This window comes from Electrona antarctica, assembly GCF_951216825.1.
Source record: "Electrona antarctica genome assembly, chromosome: 12".
NCBI lineage: Eukaryota > Metazoa > Chordata > Actinopteri > Myctophiformes > Myctophidae > Electrona > Electrona antarctica.
In genome coordinates this window covers 19,585,807-19,603,306 of record NC_136793.1, presented here as the reverse complement: position 1 = coordinate 19,603,306, position 17,500 = coordinate 19,585,807, and the positions used below count along the sequence as shown (strand labels likewise).

The 17,500-nt window shown below is 44.2% G+C and overlaps 1 protein-coding gene across 11 annotated transcripts in view; it reads right to left on the bottom strand.

The window, feature by feature from the left end:
• The window catches only part of LOC306933389 (transducin-like enhancer protein 4), a gene marked incomplete at its 5' end in the record, with an annotated part of 51,762 nt that extends 39,484 nt beyond the window's left edge, over window positions 1-12,278 (bottom strand). For 10 of the 11 annotated variants that reach the window (XM_079515593.1, XM_079515596.1, XM_079515597.1 and 7 more), the window contains 4 exons: window positions 8,631-8,675; window positions 9,278-9,341; window positions 11,640-11,737; window positions 12,234-12,278. In XM_079515593.1, the coding sequence (XP_079371719.1) occupies window positions 8,631-8,675; window positions 9,278-9,341; window positions 11,640-11,737; window positions 12,234-12,278 (252 nt within the window). Of the gene's footprint in view, window positions 1-8,630; window positions 8,676-9,277; window positions 9,342-11,639; window positions 11,738-12,233 lie in introns of those variants that run through there. The other variant, XM_079515595.1, reaches the window with a different exon arrangement.
• Window positions 12,279-17,500: the final 5,222 nt, after the last annotated feature.

Genomic DNA, 17,500 nt, shown 5'->3' with positions numbered 1-17,500 from the left:
TTGTTTTGAAAGAAATGCACCTCAGTCTCTCTCTCTCTCTCTCTCCCTTCACTCTTTATCTCTTCTCTCCCTCATGTAACACTGTTTGAACAGGAAATTGCCTGATTCGATGTCCCAGAGGGAGTGCTCGTAGTGCAACTTCAATCCCAACCTAATACACAGGCACACACATCCACGTATGTGCACGCACACGTGTGTGCCCACACACATGGGCGTGCATTTAAAAGTCAACAAGTTAACACAACTGGACTGCCGGAGAGTATTCTAGCAGCACATTGCCTTGTCTCACTCCACTCAAGGGAGACCTGTGTTTGCAAGGCCAGAGACTTGATAAATCAATGTATTAATGCTTACAAATCAAATAACATTCCTCAGTAACATGGTATTTCTTTAGACCAGGGGTGGCCTTTTATTTCCAAAGGGCCATACTGACTGTGGTAAAGTGAACGGAGTGCCACACATTGGGCATTTGAATTGAAACTAGAAACACATTTGTGTTTGTGTTAAAACTTCATGAATTCTGTAGACATGACATATTGCTTTGCAATAGGCTTTGCAATTTGTCAGGGCTCCATTTCCAATATTAGATTTAACTGTTTCAAATGCATGCATTTCTCTGTACTACAAACCCTGGTACACAAATCTCCCTTTAAAATACAGTTTATGATGTGACCAAAGAGTATGGTGTGGGATCTACAACATATTCGTAATGATGTTGATATCATCAGCTGGTTGAAAGTTTGACACAAAGATGACATGTCATATCAGAAGGGAGTTCCAACCGCACCCCAGGCCCCATGGCAGGCCCCCATGGCAGCCCCAAGCCCCATGGCAGGCCCCCATGGCAGCCCCAATAAGCCCCATGGCAGGCGAGTCTGGTGCATCTCAGAGGCAGGACAGTTTGCAGGAGGAAGGAAGGCACTGGAGCAACTCAGACAGTTTAAGCCCTTATTTTATTATCAGGGTGCAGGTAAAAAAGAGACAACTTTTCGATGTATCAGTCACATCTTCGTCAAGTCATAGCCCGAGGGGGCAACACAGTAAGGCTTAAGTACACACATGGTGCAGGGGGCAGGCCCTTCAATTAACCAATGTCACACAGCCAGCAATCATTAGTTCATACATATGTTTCACGTGGAACATTCGAGTAAGGAATTATCTAGATGAATATTAAAGTGCGCATTTAGACTATAAATACACAGACTATAAATACACAGATATAAGAAAGATAACAGTACAAAAATAGTACAAAGAAATCACACCCGTGTGAAGTGAGTGGTGCAACTCCGTGTGGGGTCCCCGGAAGGCCCGGTTCCGGTAAACTGCCCCGCGTTCGGAATGGTTGAGAAATGACAGAGTTACCGTGTTGGGGTCCCTCTACTGTACTGTACTGTAACACCCCAAATCATCATATATACAGTTAATGTGTGTGTGTGTGTGTGTGTGTGTGTGTGTGTGTGTGTGTGTGTGTGTGTGTGTGTGTGTGTGTGTGTGTGTGGAACGTATTATGGCCTTGGGATATAACTGTCAACTTATTGTCCTTGTATTTGGAAGTCTGGGCCATGTCCATAAACTTGTGCTCAGGGGTCTGCAATTGGGTGGATTGCAAAAGACAAATGCAAAAAAGCTGGCTAAATACTGTTCTGTCTCAGCTATTATGGGCAGTCTGTCTATCTGGAGAAGGCGTTGTTTCATTTATCCCTAGTTGGCTTAAAAAAACAAAAACAAAACAAACATCCTGTCTAGTAGTGTCAAGTAATAGTATGTCATCAATGTGCTATATATATTTTTTTTTTCTTCTTTTCCCTCTGTGTGTTAAGCATGTGCAGCAGTTATATCTGGTTGGACCTTATAATGTAACCCAATTCTGATCAGTGTTTGGGTCTCAGTGTTTTGCGCCTCTTGTGCAGATCCAAATAAAAGAATTCAATAATTAAAATGTGTGTGTGTGTGTGTGTGTGTGTGTGTGTGTGTGTGTGTGTGTGTGTGTGTGTGTGTGTGTGTGTGTGTGTGTGTGTGTGTGTGTGTGTGTGTGTGTGTGTGTGTTAGGCCGTGCAACAGTGACACTTGGTTGTGAAAACCAACCAAAAGCTATTTTTGTGACCGGACAGACCCAGCCACCCAGCCAGGGACAGACCCAGGGACACACATAGCTCATTAATGAAGTGGTTGCACCACTGTCTGCAACATGTCATATCTTCATTGTATCAGGGGAAACAATGTTTAGGGAGTCTACAACAACACAATGTCATGTGTGGTGAAAGTGAATGGCATCAAGGAAAGCTTTTAAAAACCACTTTTGCCACAAAGGTTTGGTGAAGAACTGAAAATAGCTGACAGGTTTATTATTACCGAGATCAGACTGACTGCATGCGATTGTGAATTAAATGGCATCTAAGCTCTGGGGGTTCAAATAAACTAGTGTTTAACATTACAGACAGTTGAATGAGATTGGATCCATGCTGTGGAGAAGATGAGCTTCCAGAGGAGGTGGTCAAGAGAGAATGAAAGTGGATGGACAGACAGGAGGCTCTAAACAGCACTAAAAGAGACAAGGCAGAAAACTGGAGATGATATCTTTGACTTCCAAGGACACTCGCTTTGACCCCATTTGTTTGTGCTTCATTTCCCAAAGAGCACAGATGTGCTGAGCTGTTAAGACAAGATACCAGGTACTGATAGCACAGCTTAAAAGTGTCTTTGTAAGATGCAGCATAGCAAAGGTTGAGCAACTCTTTGCAGACCATGGGCTGTGCTGTGCCGCTGTATACCTTCTAGCTTCCAGTATTAAAATTATCTTTTGCACTGTCTTTAAGAGAAAGCACCATCCCTTGAAACAGACATTTACGGTTTTCACTGCAACGATCAGAATCCATCACCGTCAGTTTTTAACGATGTGGTACCTAGGGGGCGGACTATAAATATGTCTGTGTGTGTGTGTGTGTGTGTGTGTGTGTGTGTGTGTGTGTGTGTGTGTGTGTGTGTGTGTGTGTGTGTGTGTGTGTGTGTGCGCGCGCATGCGTCCTTGCCCATATATGGAGTTATACAGAGTACGACTTACGTCATAGATATGTCATAGGCTACATAACTGAGGTCATTGACTGTTCACATAACGTCCAAGATCCACATGGAAGCCTCGCCGTAAATACATCTTTAAATTTGTATTACTTGCGCAAACAGAGCGCGCAAGTACTGCGATCGGCTGGGTATGTACAGTATGTATGTCGGTGTTGTCCACCGTATGTCGGTGTTGTCCACCGGCCAATAAGGGACCACCATTCTTGATGACGTAACTAAGGTACGTTTGGTGATCAGCTGGGTATGTATGTATGTATGTATGTATGTATGTATGTATGTATGTATGTATGTATGTATGTATGTATGTATATGTATGTATGTATGTATGTATGTATGTATGTATGTATGTATGTATGTATGTATGTATGTATGTATGACTGTATGTATGTTATTGGCTGTTGATGGTGACGTAACTAAGGTACGTTTCAAGGTGGGTATAAGGTCAGTAACGGGTCTAAAGGATTTAGAACAGCAGTTGTAATAGACAACTAATTAGTAATTAGTTAGTAGCAGTACTTGCGTGCTCTGCTTGTGCACAAGTAGGCCATGTATGGCCTACTTGTGTGCAAGGCGCAAGTTGGCACCTCGACAGAGTGCATTTCTAGTTTTGTGTGTTTTTGCCCCCGGGGTGTGTCTTGGCCACTATATGCACACACATAAAAGTTTCCATGTCTTCGGCATGTCTCAAGTACATTTAGTTCTAGAAGGTCCTAAAAAAAGTCTTAACGGGAAAGAAATGGGATTAGGACGAGCTGTTGGTGCCAGAACGGGTCAGATAGTAGATCAAATGTCCATCTCCCCCTGTGGAGCTGCGTAAGCACCACATCAGCAACGCTTTCCACCGCCAGCCAATACACCTAATGGACCTGCCGTATAAAGGCTCTATTCCCTTGTGTCCGTGAAAGAGACAGTTTGATAGATTGGGAATGAGACAGAGAGAGAGAGGAAGGACAAAACAAAGAAAGAGTGACCGTAAAGAAATACAGCCTGTATCAACCTGACACCTACTGCAGCTTCTGTGGATTGTCTATCAGTATTCCTCAATGTCTACGGTCTGATTTATATTTAGTTGGTGTCGCACATCGAAATTAGCAGATCGACAAGCTGTGAGATCGTGCGTTGTGAGATTGTCATTTTCGATGCACAACACACTTGCGCAACCATGTTTAAGTCAGGTGTGACGTTTAGGCAACCACATCCTACGCCAGGGGTATTCAACTGGCGCCATGTGGGCCAAATGCAGCCCACGGGCACCCCTTTGTGGCCCCTGGAACAAACTTTTTTTGTTTTTTAGAGCTAATGAAAGTTACAGGTATGGTGTGTGCAATATGAAGTGTGAGATTACAATAATGACAGTAATCCTTAATCATATTCCATCAGATTCAAGGGCCTTTGGAGAGAAATGAGACAGACTCCAGTCACTTTAGACTAGAGCACTGCAGAGGACAGGTGTGTGTGTGTGTGTGTGTGTGTGTGTGTGTGTGTGTGTGTGTGTGTGTGTGTGTGTGTGTGTGTGTGTGTGTGTGTGTGTGTGTGTGTGTGTGTGTGTGTGTGTGTGTAAAATATTATGGCGATTTCTTTTTTTATTATTTACTATAGTCCTACTAGACCCCAAGAAATTACATCTGGCCACAAAAGATCACAGGATCTACTGAATGTGAAGGTAGCCTATATGGGGGGAAGCCACACTGTGTGTCATAGGCTCAATATGTCAGTTTGACACATTATAGTAAATAATACAAAAATAAATCACTATAACATTTTGTTAAAAAAAATACATATTTAGCCCCATGTTTGAATGCCCCCGCCCCCCTGTCAAAAACAGCTAAAATCCCTAAAACGAAAGAAAGCAGCAAATGAAAAATAATTAACACTCATCTTTTACTTTCTCTAATAACAACCTAAAACATGAACCTTGGTTGAAAAAAACTAAAGTTGTCCTTTAAGTGAGAATTTGCATCTAAATGTGTTAATAAAACATACTGTTCAATATAAGCACTGAAATAGCATGGGTTGTTGAAAGCGCAGCCATAATTTAGAATCACCTTGTCCGCCAACATCCTGGTGTCACCATTCACATTTTCCCTCTCCCTCCCTCTCTCCCTCTCTCTCCGCTTCACTAATTTGCAATTGATTAACTGTCCTATCATAGCTCAATTCCATGCTTTACCACCGGTACACTCCTCCTCCCCTGTTGTCACCCCGGCCCCTCCCCAGCCCTTCGTCCATGAGTCAATTTCTCTTTAACGAGCACTGGTACATTTCACTCCCCGGCACAAGAGTCCTTCTGTGTAAATAAAAGAGAGCGCGGAGCCAAGAAAATCAATAGGCCTATTACCCGCAGAAAATGCTAAACAAGCAATATTGGCAATCCGCTTTGGTAGCCAAGGCCGATTGTCTTAATGGGGCTATATAGCCATGCATGCCCTTTTCTCTCCCTGTCTCTCTCTCCCTGCATACAGTATATCATTGCTGCTGGGTGAAAACCATGTAAATCCCAAACCGTTACCATTATTGTTTTACAAACAATACTACAAACTATCACGCTGAGGTGCGGGAGATCTGCTGTTTTCACTACTTTTGAGTGACGCTCTTGTACAAACAAAAGACATATAAAGTAGAAATTTGGAGATTCAAGGTTTCTGCCACAACAGCAACGATATCACCTCCCTCGGTTCGAGCATCTTTTCACCCTTCTGCACGTGCTGTCAAATGCTGCAGTTACAGAACACACACGTGCGCACACACACCTGCAAGCATGTGCACTCAAACACACATCCACATGTGCACAATCCCCCCGCCCCTCCACCGGCACCTACAGTACACGCATCCAGGACATCAGATCCCTCTAAAAAAACGCACGCACGCACGCACGCACGCACGCACGCACGCACGCACGCACGCACGCACGCACGCACGCACACACACACACACACACACACACACACACACAAACACACACACACACCCCACCCCCCCCCCCCCCCCCCCCCCCCCCCCACACACACACACACACACACACACACACACACACACACAGTTACACAACATTGCTGGCAGAGATGAAAGAGTCAGTGTGTAATTCTCTGTTTGACTCAAACCAATGTGCGCCATACAGGACCATAGGGACACAGTCTCTCTCGCCTTTTTCTCATTTTACTCTCAAGTACACAAATATAGCACACACACACACACACACACACACACACACACACACACACACACACACACACCCCGCATACACAAAAACAGTAGTGAATGTCCACGCGGTCAAGACAGCATGATTTATAGTGTACCAGACATCTTCGAATAGTATACTGGGGAAAAGGGCCAGGCACATGCAGTACACACACGCATTCATTCACGCACGGACGCACACATGAACACAAACACACACACACACACACACACACACACACACACACACACACACACACACACACACACACACACACACACGCACAAACCACCCTCTCAATCACCCACCCACACACATCTCACTCACAACTCAGTAAATGCACAATATCCATACACAAGACCAGTGGGAAATGGACCACAAACGCACATACTCACGCAGGCACACTTAATGACAACTAGCTGGTTAGCTGTGCCACATTTAGCAGAGCAGTTAAAAATACATCAGGGTGTTTTCAATTGAAAAAAACAAGTTTTAAGATAAGTACCATCTCTGTCCACACATTGGTTTTAGCACCATGCGTGGTTAACACAGAGGGCCCTATTATGCATGTCTTAAGTACCAGGTCTTATTACTTAACTTAAGACCTGGAGGCGTGATCAATGCCATTTGGCTATTCTGAGTGGCCAAACAGCATTGACCACGCCTCCAGGTCTTAAGTTAAGTCATAAGACCTGGTACTTAAGACACGCATAATAGGGCCCTCTAGACAGTTAGTTACACTAATGGCCTGGAGGATTATAGCAAACCAGCAAAACAAATCAACTTTATGGCCACTTTCTACTTTGCTGAATCAGAGAGAACCCCTTCTGAGTTATTCTAAGCTCATCTTGTTGCCTTCTATTGCAGGGGTTCCCAAAGTAGGGTCTGGGGACCCCTAGGTGTCCTTGAGGGAGTTCCAGGGGGTCCCCAGCTAAATGATAGTTAGGAACCAAATGGACCCTCATGGGTCTGTAACTCAGAGAGTGTACAATAGTTAAATTAACTTTGATTTTGGTCAAACCTGGGGGTCCTTGAAATGAAAGTGGTTGAAAATCACTGCTAGAACCGTGAAAATCTTCTCTTATGGGGGTCCCTGGCATTATCTCTTCAAATGGGGGTCCGTGGGCTAATGAGTGTCAATTTGGGGGTCCTTGACATGAAAAAGTTTGGGAACCACTGTTCTATTGTACATATTTTATCTACTTACTTCCATTCGTGCATGTAGGTAGGCCTATAGGGTGTACCAAAACTCCTGGAGGGGGCGTCAACATATGTGTCACGTGGTAGCGGCCGCCTGCTTGTCTGGTTTGTTTACATTGAGCGACTATCCGTGTGCTTGTATATGTTCTTTTTTTAAACTGACCTCACAATGGTGCAGACTTGCTCAGTAAATAAGTGCCACAGCAGGTCGCGTCGAGGAAATGAGCCATAAAACGGAATTAGATGTTCAGCTTTCCAGCATGGAGACAGCCTCAATGAACCCAGATTGACGAGTTTACAAAAAGACGTAGAATGGCTTGGATCTCGGCTGTACGGCGCACGGGCGCAGAGACATAACGTTCAACAAAGTATCTAAGCACAGCCGTGTTTGTTCACAACATTTTCCTTGTCCTTGTAATGTATTTGGGCCCGACGTTCTTTCTATCCATCCTGGTGTTCACTATGTTGTCGCCAAGAACGAGCTCAATATTTACAAAAACATACCACCGTCACTCTATTCTGAGTGATGTGGGCTAGAATTGAATGCCCACGAGAGGGCCGTCCCTAGCTTTTCAGACGCCGCCCCCCTCTTGGTGACGTACACATTTTCACACGCTATACATGCAGTTAATGAAGTGATCAAACCCACACTGGCATTAGCACATTTGCCTTGTCCTGTCTATCTTGATAAAGTACTTTCCAGTTTCCACAAAGGCAGACTTTGACAAGAAACAAACCCGCACCGAAAAAATTACAAAATGATTAAACTCTATATACTGTGTTGTCCCCGCTGAGGGGTCATCACTTGGCCCCCTCCTTTTTTTCTTCTACACCAAATAGCTTTGCTGAAAATAGCCAATACACAAGCTTACAGCACAGAGCTTGTAGATCTGCTATTTTTGACAAATGTTCGCCCGAGAATAGAGATGATAGGGTCCATGTGGTTAACCTATAATATCTCTCTCTTTTCCCCATTAAAATATTCACAGATTTAAGTTTCTTTATGCTGGTATATTATTTACAGTTAGTATGTCTCTGCTATTCAGTCTTGTCAATGAATTTTTCCTACTCAGTACACAGTAAAATAATAGGTGTTAATTAAACTCTGAGTGTACAAATGGAACCAAATGGAACCGTATAAAGATATATTTAATTTAAAAAAGTCTCCTCTTACCTGCTTATGCATCTCAATGTTGAGTCCATAAGACATTTCATAGTACTGAAAGAAAGAGGTAAAGATCACATTTTTAAATACGCTCTCTTTCCTACATTAATTAAATTCCGTTCAATTAATGATGAGGACTTTACTGTGCACATACACAGAAATCTACTCGTGCAATGTGCACACAGACATACCCTATAGTACAATTTCCCTTTTTTTTATATATAAAATGTTATAATTTTTATAAACATATGCAAGTAATTCCATAAATAAAAAAATATTATTATTAAGAAGTAGTGAAAACACAAGTGCGGCTTGAGCGCGCCTTATTAGCACTTGTCTACTCGCAACGCGGGGTAACATGACACCTTGTGCACTTGTAGATCTGGTAAATGTTTTTGAATTGATTGAATACTTAAAAAAAAAAAAAAGCACAGTACAGTTCAATACAAGGTCTGCTAAGAGGATTTATAAGCCAAGAATGTTTGTTTCCATTGGGGTCCTTCATATTCAATTAATCTCTCTTTTGGGTCTCGACCTTAAAAGGAATTACTGCCCTATTGTGTACTTCCTGAGCATTTTCTTAGACTCTTACACAGGCAAACACTCATAAACATATACTGTATGCAGACATACTGTACACAGCAAATGCAGCTCACCATGACATAGTGTCTTTGCATCTCTGTCTTCTCACTGGCCAATTTCTCACACTCCAATTTCAGACTGTGGACAGAAGGGAATTGCTATGTTAATGATCACACATCCAAGTAAAGTACACACACGCATGCGCGCACGCACGCACACACACACACACACACACACACACACACACACACACACACACACACACACACACACACACACACACACACACACACACACACACACACACACACACACACACACACACACACACACACACACACGAGCACACACACGCACACGCACACACACACACACACACACATTGACAATATTTCCGACATCCATTATGATTATGGAAATATGATTATCTACAGAACGTGGAATGTGTCTATCGGAGAGGTTTGATTTGAAAAGATCAACAAAGACATCTTAGACATGAAAGAGATGAGATTTGAAATGTGACATTCTGACAAAATTATGCTGTCATGATGACATTAAAATAAAACAATTGAAAGTTGTTGAAATGTTTACCTGCTTTTACATACAAACTAGTAACAATTCTATGTAATTGTGCTTTTAAATTCCGGATGCAAGTTTAAAGAATAAAGATCATTCTCACAATTCACATTATTTGATATAAGAAAGTGAAGAACTTGCCATTTAGCAATACAATTATTTTTCTGAATCCAAGGCGAGAGAGAAGGAATGGTCATAAGAGAAATGAAAGTTCTTTTTTTCTTTCTCAGTAACTAGCTGGAACGAGCCGTTGTTTCCCGTAAAGGAACGTATATACGGTAAACACCTCCTACTCAGCAGGTACAGTGCAGTAATTAAGTGATCAATAGGCGTCTAGACAAACCCTCATTGTAAATTCTAGTAGTGACAGTGGATTTGCACAATCAACAAAAAGATAAGATGAAGTCCGTCGGACATATGGCTTTAACATATAACTCCAAGTCTATAGAATCTAGACTATAACTTAACTCTGTACCTGAAGAGATAGTCATGAATAATGTAATAATAATAAGCAACGCCAGGCTTTGTCTCACATCTTCAGCATTCATTTCGAAACGGAAATATGGATTTATTATATGTGCTTTAACATGCTTTAACCTAAAACATGCTTTAACCTTTTATATCTATATGCATTAATTACACATAATTATATAATAATTATAGGAAAAAGTACATGCCGCATAGACTACAGCAAATAACTGTGTATTATTTGAGCTTGTATAAATCTACACTATTCACTATTTTTGTTATTTTTAAAACCTTTTGTAAATGTTTGAACATTTTTGAGAATTTTTAGCTCTAATGATATCCGCAAAGAGATGCCAGGATGAATGTGATTAAGAGTGTCCATATTTTTATCATGGTGATGCATTGGCACTAATCTAACAATATGTTTTCATGAGTACTATTGTAATAGTGAAGGGTGTTCCTCATAAAGAATATATACATATAGAAAAAATAGTATTAGAATAAAAATTAAGCTAAATGGAAGATTAAACTATTGTTTTGAACTATTATGGGGAATTCAACACGTGCTAAGTAGCATATCAATATATCAGAAAAGAAAGGTTGCAGACCTTTCTTTATTTTTTTCTTCTTACCAAATGAATGCATTTTCGGTATTTATGATAACACTCCTGTCATGTGGAGAAATTTGATCTGCACTTCCACAGCACTGCACATGCAATAAGCATCAGGCTTGATGCGTTCAGCCACCGATTGGTTCATCTGAAAAGGTGATTGGACAATAACCATCTGGGGAGGGTGGGGGGGTGGGGGGGGTTATTGCTATTCATTGGGAGAAGCTCGCGTCTCGTCTGCTTACGGTTCTGCCCTGAGCAATGTATTTCACACTTCATCACGTCGGCGAAAAGGCATTTCACACCACTTGCTTTCGAAGCAGAGAGAGAGAGAGAGGTGGGGGGGTGGGTGCATAGGATAGATTTAGGCTTACCTGTGTGGTTAGGCCAGTATTAGACATAAGCTTTACATACTAACTAGTTGTACAGCCTGTGTTCATGGCTCCGAACACAATGATGTACTGTTTTTGCTTGGGTAATGTACTGTTTTTACAGGGGTCTGACCGGTCAAGATCATTGAAATGAACAAACGATGAACACACTTTCTCCAGCTTTCCAGGTATTCAAGCCTACTGTAGTCTATGACCTTTATACAAATGTTGTTATTGACTACTAGCAAATTAAACACAATGGTGCAACTTCATATACTCTTTTAGTTAATCGTAGCCAACAGCAATAGAAAAGCTATACAATCAATGCTGGTATAAGTCTGCTGTGGTATTTTGTAACTACATGTTACATTGATCAAGTGAGGTCTTCACCAATCTGCATATTGTATTACCTGTGATACTGGGCTTGAAGAAACTGGAACTCCTCCTTGATTCTGTCGCACGACTCGGTGATGGTGAACTTGAATGGCTGTCCAGTCTGGTGGGGGATCTTGGAATACATCAAATCAACACAAATAGGTCCAGTCAGTGACAGTCTCTCTCACACACACACACACACACACACGCACACACACACGCGCACACACGCACGCACACACACACACACACACACACACACACACACACACACACACACACACACTCATCAGTCAGTCAGTCACACACACACACACACACACTCATCAGTCAGTCGTCAGTCAGTCAGTCAGTCAGTCAGTCACACACACACACACACACACACACACACACACACACACACACAGTGTCACACACACACACACACACACACACACACACACAAAGCGAGCACTTCCACGATGAGCGTAATGTCCGTGCAAGCGCGCGGTTGTAGGCTATATAAACTTGATCCAAAGTGATGCGCCGTCGGGCTACATTATGTGTTGTTTTATATACAGTAAACAGTCAGTAACAGTTACACTCTGACTAGCCTACTACTACTGCCTACTGCAGACTAGGCTACTTACCGGATGGCGTGCGGGGGGGTACATCTTGCTCAGATCTCGAATCATTAAAAATGTATTGCAAACTTCCTCCACCGAAACACACGAAAGGGTCAAAAGCACCAATGTGTCCTGTGCGCCAACGGCCAGTTAACGGCGGTGCAGTGCAGGATGTGCGGATGTGCAGACTCCATTCGGTGTAGAAATATCATCCAACCTTTGACTGTCCGTCATGCTAAGAGGCCAGAAGTCCATTCACCATACTCGCATTATAACGCACGGGTTACCGACCGTGGTGCGTGCTCTTGATGTCGCTCCCAGGCGCTCCAGTCGAGAGCGCGGCGTGTGTGAGACTACGAAACAATTTCTCTTCGAACTAATAGAGTCGTCTATTTTGTGACTATAATTTCGCGTTTAATTGACTTCCAAATATACCTACTTGATTCTTTATTCACAATTGAGAACCCTTGATGTCAGACAGCGCGTTTGTCCATGCGCGCGCCTGTCATAGGCTACGCGTTAATGATTATTTCCGATTGTCTCCGGTGATGTCCATATCCAGCGATCACCGCTCAGACAGTGATTGTAGTACGTTGCCCCCTAGAAGACCAAATGTAGAAGCAACCAGTCGTATGAATGCAATTATATATTCATAACAATTAAAAGTGCCCATACATCGCGTTGTCGGGACGTGTAGTTTCATTCGTATTAGCCAACGATACACACTACAGACACGATCCTCCAGTAAAGAACTACATCTTCCCGACTTCTCTGCGCACCTCGAAGACGACGGTGGGTGGCCTGTGGGGCGGAGCAATCGTTAAAGGCAACCAATGGTGACGACCCAAAACACCGCGTTCGAGCTATTCCATTGCCAATCATCAGCATGTTGTCCAATCACCTCTGAAAGGATGCGATTTATATGAACTCCCCCACGTGGGGTTCAGGAGCCGAGCTGCTGCTAAAAGATGGCACGGGAATTAATCTACAAAGTGGCCGTGACCTACAGTATGTTTTTATATAAACTTCAGGGCAAATAGACAGATGGGCCTTATAAGTGTACATATGTCTTCTTCTCTTTTTGCAGATCTGTTTCTCTTCTTAAATAGGCTAATAAAATATCCACTGTAGCCTATATTGAGCCTGCCACACTGGAATTTAATATTTGATTGATCTTCATTGTAATTGTAAGTCTCTCTTTCTGTGTCCCCCTTTCTTTCAATGCACGAGCACTGTGGCACACACACGCACACACACACACACACACACACACACACACACACACACACACACACACACATCCGGTGCTCAATGTGGATCATCTTATGTTAGTTTTTGAAAGTATAGGCCTACATTTTGATTTATAATCCCTCTCTCTCTGTCTTTCTCTCTCACACACGCATGCACACACGCACATGCACGCACAAACACATTTCATATAGATACAAATGGTTGAGCACAACATTCAACAAATGACACCTTGTCATTGTATTGTCTCTCTTCTGTCTGCCTCTGTCTCTCCATCTTTCCCTCTGTCTCTCATGCACACGCACGCACGCACGCACGCACGCACGCACGCACGCACGCACGCACGCACGCACGCACACACACACACACACACACACACACACACACACACACACACACACACACACACACACACACACACACACACACTATATGGCCTAGAGTCCTAGACACTCGCACACCCCGCTCAAATACACATCTCTATCTAGCTCACATACAAACTAATATCTCAGGTAAGCACAGAGCCCAAAGTGACCTGCTGTCGCTATGCGTGGTTCCACATAAGGCTTGGAAAAGGTAATATCATGCCCTCCCTCTTTTACTCTCCGAGGGTTGCGCTTTGATGTGGGAGGGCGAGGGATATGTGTGGAGATGCGGGAGGGAGGGGAGGCAGGTGGGGGGGAATAAACAGATTTATTTGCCTGCGCACCTCTCTGATTATTTTGCCCCTGCCTTTTGTTCCAGACCTTATGAAACCCAAATGTCAAGTGAGGCGAGGGCCTCATATCCCGCCCTGTCAATCATGGCCCTCTGCACACGTGAAGCCTCGACACCGGATTATTGGCTTCAACACGAGGGTCGCCTTCTCCGCCTGCCTCGGCGCTTCAGACGACTCGACAGCCGGGGCTTGTATTTTTTCTCTTTCTTTTCTCTCTCCTAAAGAGGAACTTCATTTGGCAGCTGATGCACGGGAGATTGCAGAGGAGGAGGATTTTCAGTGTAGATGTGTAGGGGTGGGTGGATGTGTGCACGGGGGCAGAGTGTCTTCTCTTGGGGTGGAGGGATGGGGGGGGGGGGGGGGGGGCAGGCATGCTTGCAGGGCGGAAGGTGGGGAGGGGGACAGAGGGGAGCTGAGGGCAAGACAACCAGGCCTTAACACCTGGCTCAGTGCACTGATCAGCACCTCTACATGTGTCTCTTAATCTCACTGCAGCTCTGCCTCTTTGTTCCTCCCTCCGTTTCTCTCTCTCACGACTCTCTCTCTCTCTCTCTCCCCCGCTCCTCTTTCTTTTTCAAAAGCACACACACACGCTGGATGCACGCCACGCACGCACGCACGCACGTGTGTGCGTGTGCGTGCGTGCGTGCGTGGCGTGCGTGTATCCTCCTGCAGTATTCAACGCTGTTGCAAAGGCTTGAGAGTCCGGTGAAGTTAAATCAACACTCAGGGTTTTTGCAGTGTAGGGGTTACAAATGCACCAATCAGTCATTGGCAGACACTTTGCATTCTGAGCTTCCCCTTGACCTGACAGCACCACACATAACCATGACATTTGAATACACATGAATGTCCCTTCTGCACCGTAAAAAGTCAAAGGATCAAGTTGGGCTATATTTTAAGGAGTACATATACTGTACCAAGGGACTATATCATCCATTACAAGCCGTGTCACTCACAACCCCTCAAAACTCATGGTACATTACAGCAACTTATCCATGCAACAGCATCATTGTAACTGATTATCCGACAAGCATCTCACACTCAGAAGTTATTTGTCTTTAGCTCAACCCTCCTCTCATCCAAGACCCTAGGGTGGCAGCGGTGGCCGAACGGTTTGCGGAGCGGTCTTGATACCGGAAGGTCGCCAGTTCGTATCCCCGGACCGGCACGTTAAAATTACCACCGCTGAAGTGCCCTTGAGCAAGGCATTGAACCACTACCATGAAATGTTCTATGAGCAGGGCTTTGCATAGCCATGGACTGATTCAGATGCTGCTTGGCAAGTGTTTAAACATTTTAAACCCATCCCACACACAAAGGTACCTGGCACTTTACATTCCACACGAGCCCTAGCGTCCCGGGGATACACTCTGTGAAAACTGTATACATCTATACATAACAAGATCACAACGTGTTGTGGTGCAATTCGTAGTGAGCTTGTAGATCGGCTATTTTTGGCGAAGAGATTTGAGAGGGGGAAAAGGAGCGGACCGAGTATAGAGCCCTGAGGGACTCCGGTCAACTATACAGTATGCCGTTAAAGTGGTTAAGAGGTATAGGCCAACACAGCTGCTGGTGTGACGGTATAGCTGTGTGTTTATTTACTTTATAGGCCCAATAAGACAAAACAGACAGAAACAAACCCTGGGTCCCTGACCCCTTTAACCACAGCGGCTTCCACACAGACAGCACTGGTATGGTTCCTCTGTGCCAGGGTTCAGTGTCCACACAGACAGCACTGGTATGGTTCCTCTGTGCCAGGGTTCACACAGACAGCACTGGTATGGTTCCTCTGTGCCAGGGTTCAGTCTTCCACACAGACAGCACTGGTATGGTTCCTCTGTGCCCCACAGAGGCTTCCACACAGACAGCACTGGTATGGTTCCTCTGTGCCCCACAGAGGCTTCCACACAGACAGCACTGGTATGGTTCCTCTGTGCCAGGGTTCAGTGTCCAACTAGTCATGCCTCAATAGGCGCCATTAACCACTGTTCTACTGTTCTTTAAGCCTCCCCTCATTACAGCGAGTTGTGTCTAAATCCCCCGCGAACACCCCTTTAACACGTCATTAATCCCTGGCGGCTGCCCCTTTGAACAGAGAGCTGCTGTGAAGGGATAAACAGGCTTCCTCAGGCGGGCAGAGAGAAGCACTGGATTTATTCCACTGTACCGTCAGGTTAATCCTGCCTCCACAGAGAGATAGAGAGAGAGAGTGTGCGTGCGTGCGTGCGTGCGTGCGTGCGTGCGTGCGTGCGTGCGTGCATGCGTGCGTGCGTGCGTGTTTGTGGGTGTGTGTGTGCGCGCGCGCGTGTGAGTGTGCTTGTGGGTGTGTATGTGTGTGTGTGCGCCGAACGTGCGAGAGGAGGTGTGTGTCTCCACAGAGACATTTAAGCATCAGCTCCATCAGAGTAACGACTCTGGGGGAACATCAGCATCTGGAGCTCAAAGTCATCCAGTTTGCCCAAATGGAACTCAGAGATTGCTGCCATTTTTAAAAATTAGATTACCAACGGATGTGTGTGTGTGTGTGTGTGTGTGTGTGTGTGTGTGTGTGTGTGTGTGTGTGTGTGTGTGTGTGTGTGTGTGTGTGTGTGTGTGTGTGCGTGTGTGTGTGTGTGTGTGTGTGTGTGTGTGTGTGTGTGTGTGTGTGTGTGCCTTTGTGTGTGCCTTTGTGTGCCTTTGTGTGTGTCTCCTTGTAACATTGTGTGTTGTCTTCCATCTTTATAACATTCATTACACCAACAGTGTACCATATGAGATAGGCAGAGAGAGAGAGGAAGAGAGAGAATGAGAGATAAAGTGCACAGCCCTTTAGTTTAAAGGAGAGATAAAGAGAAGAGGGAGAGGGAGTGAGAGAGAGAGAGAGAGAGAGAGAGAGAGAGAGAGAGAGAGAGAGAGAGAGAGAGAGCACCCATATAGTTTAAGTGTGGATACTAAGAAAGGGATCTAATGTAAGGTGTGCATGATGCTGCAATCAAGATTTCAAAGAACAAATTAAAATGTTCAATCTCCTATTTTTTTAAGTCCTGCAATGTAAAGTTCCTTTCAATGTCTCCAGTCAAGTATCAAAAAAGTAATGCCAAAAGTAATCCGAAAGTAATCAAACCAAAAATGTAAGATCTTCTACTTTCCAAAAATCAAGTAATTCCTATAAAGTCTGTGGCAGCACATTATGCAGAGAATTTGCACATATTGTCTTTGTGGACCCCTCCAAAACTAAAAACATATTGTCTTTGTGGACCCCTCCAAAACTGAAAACATATTGTCTTTGTGGACCCCTCCAAAACTGAAATCATATTGTCTTTGTGGACCCCTCCAAAAC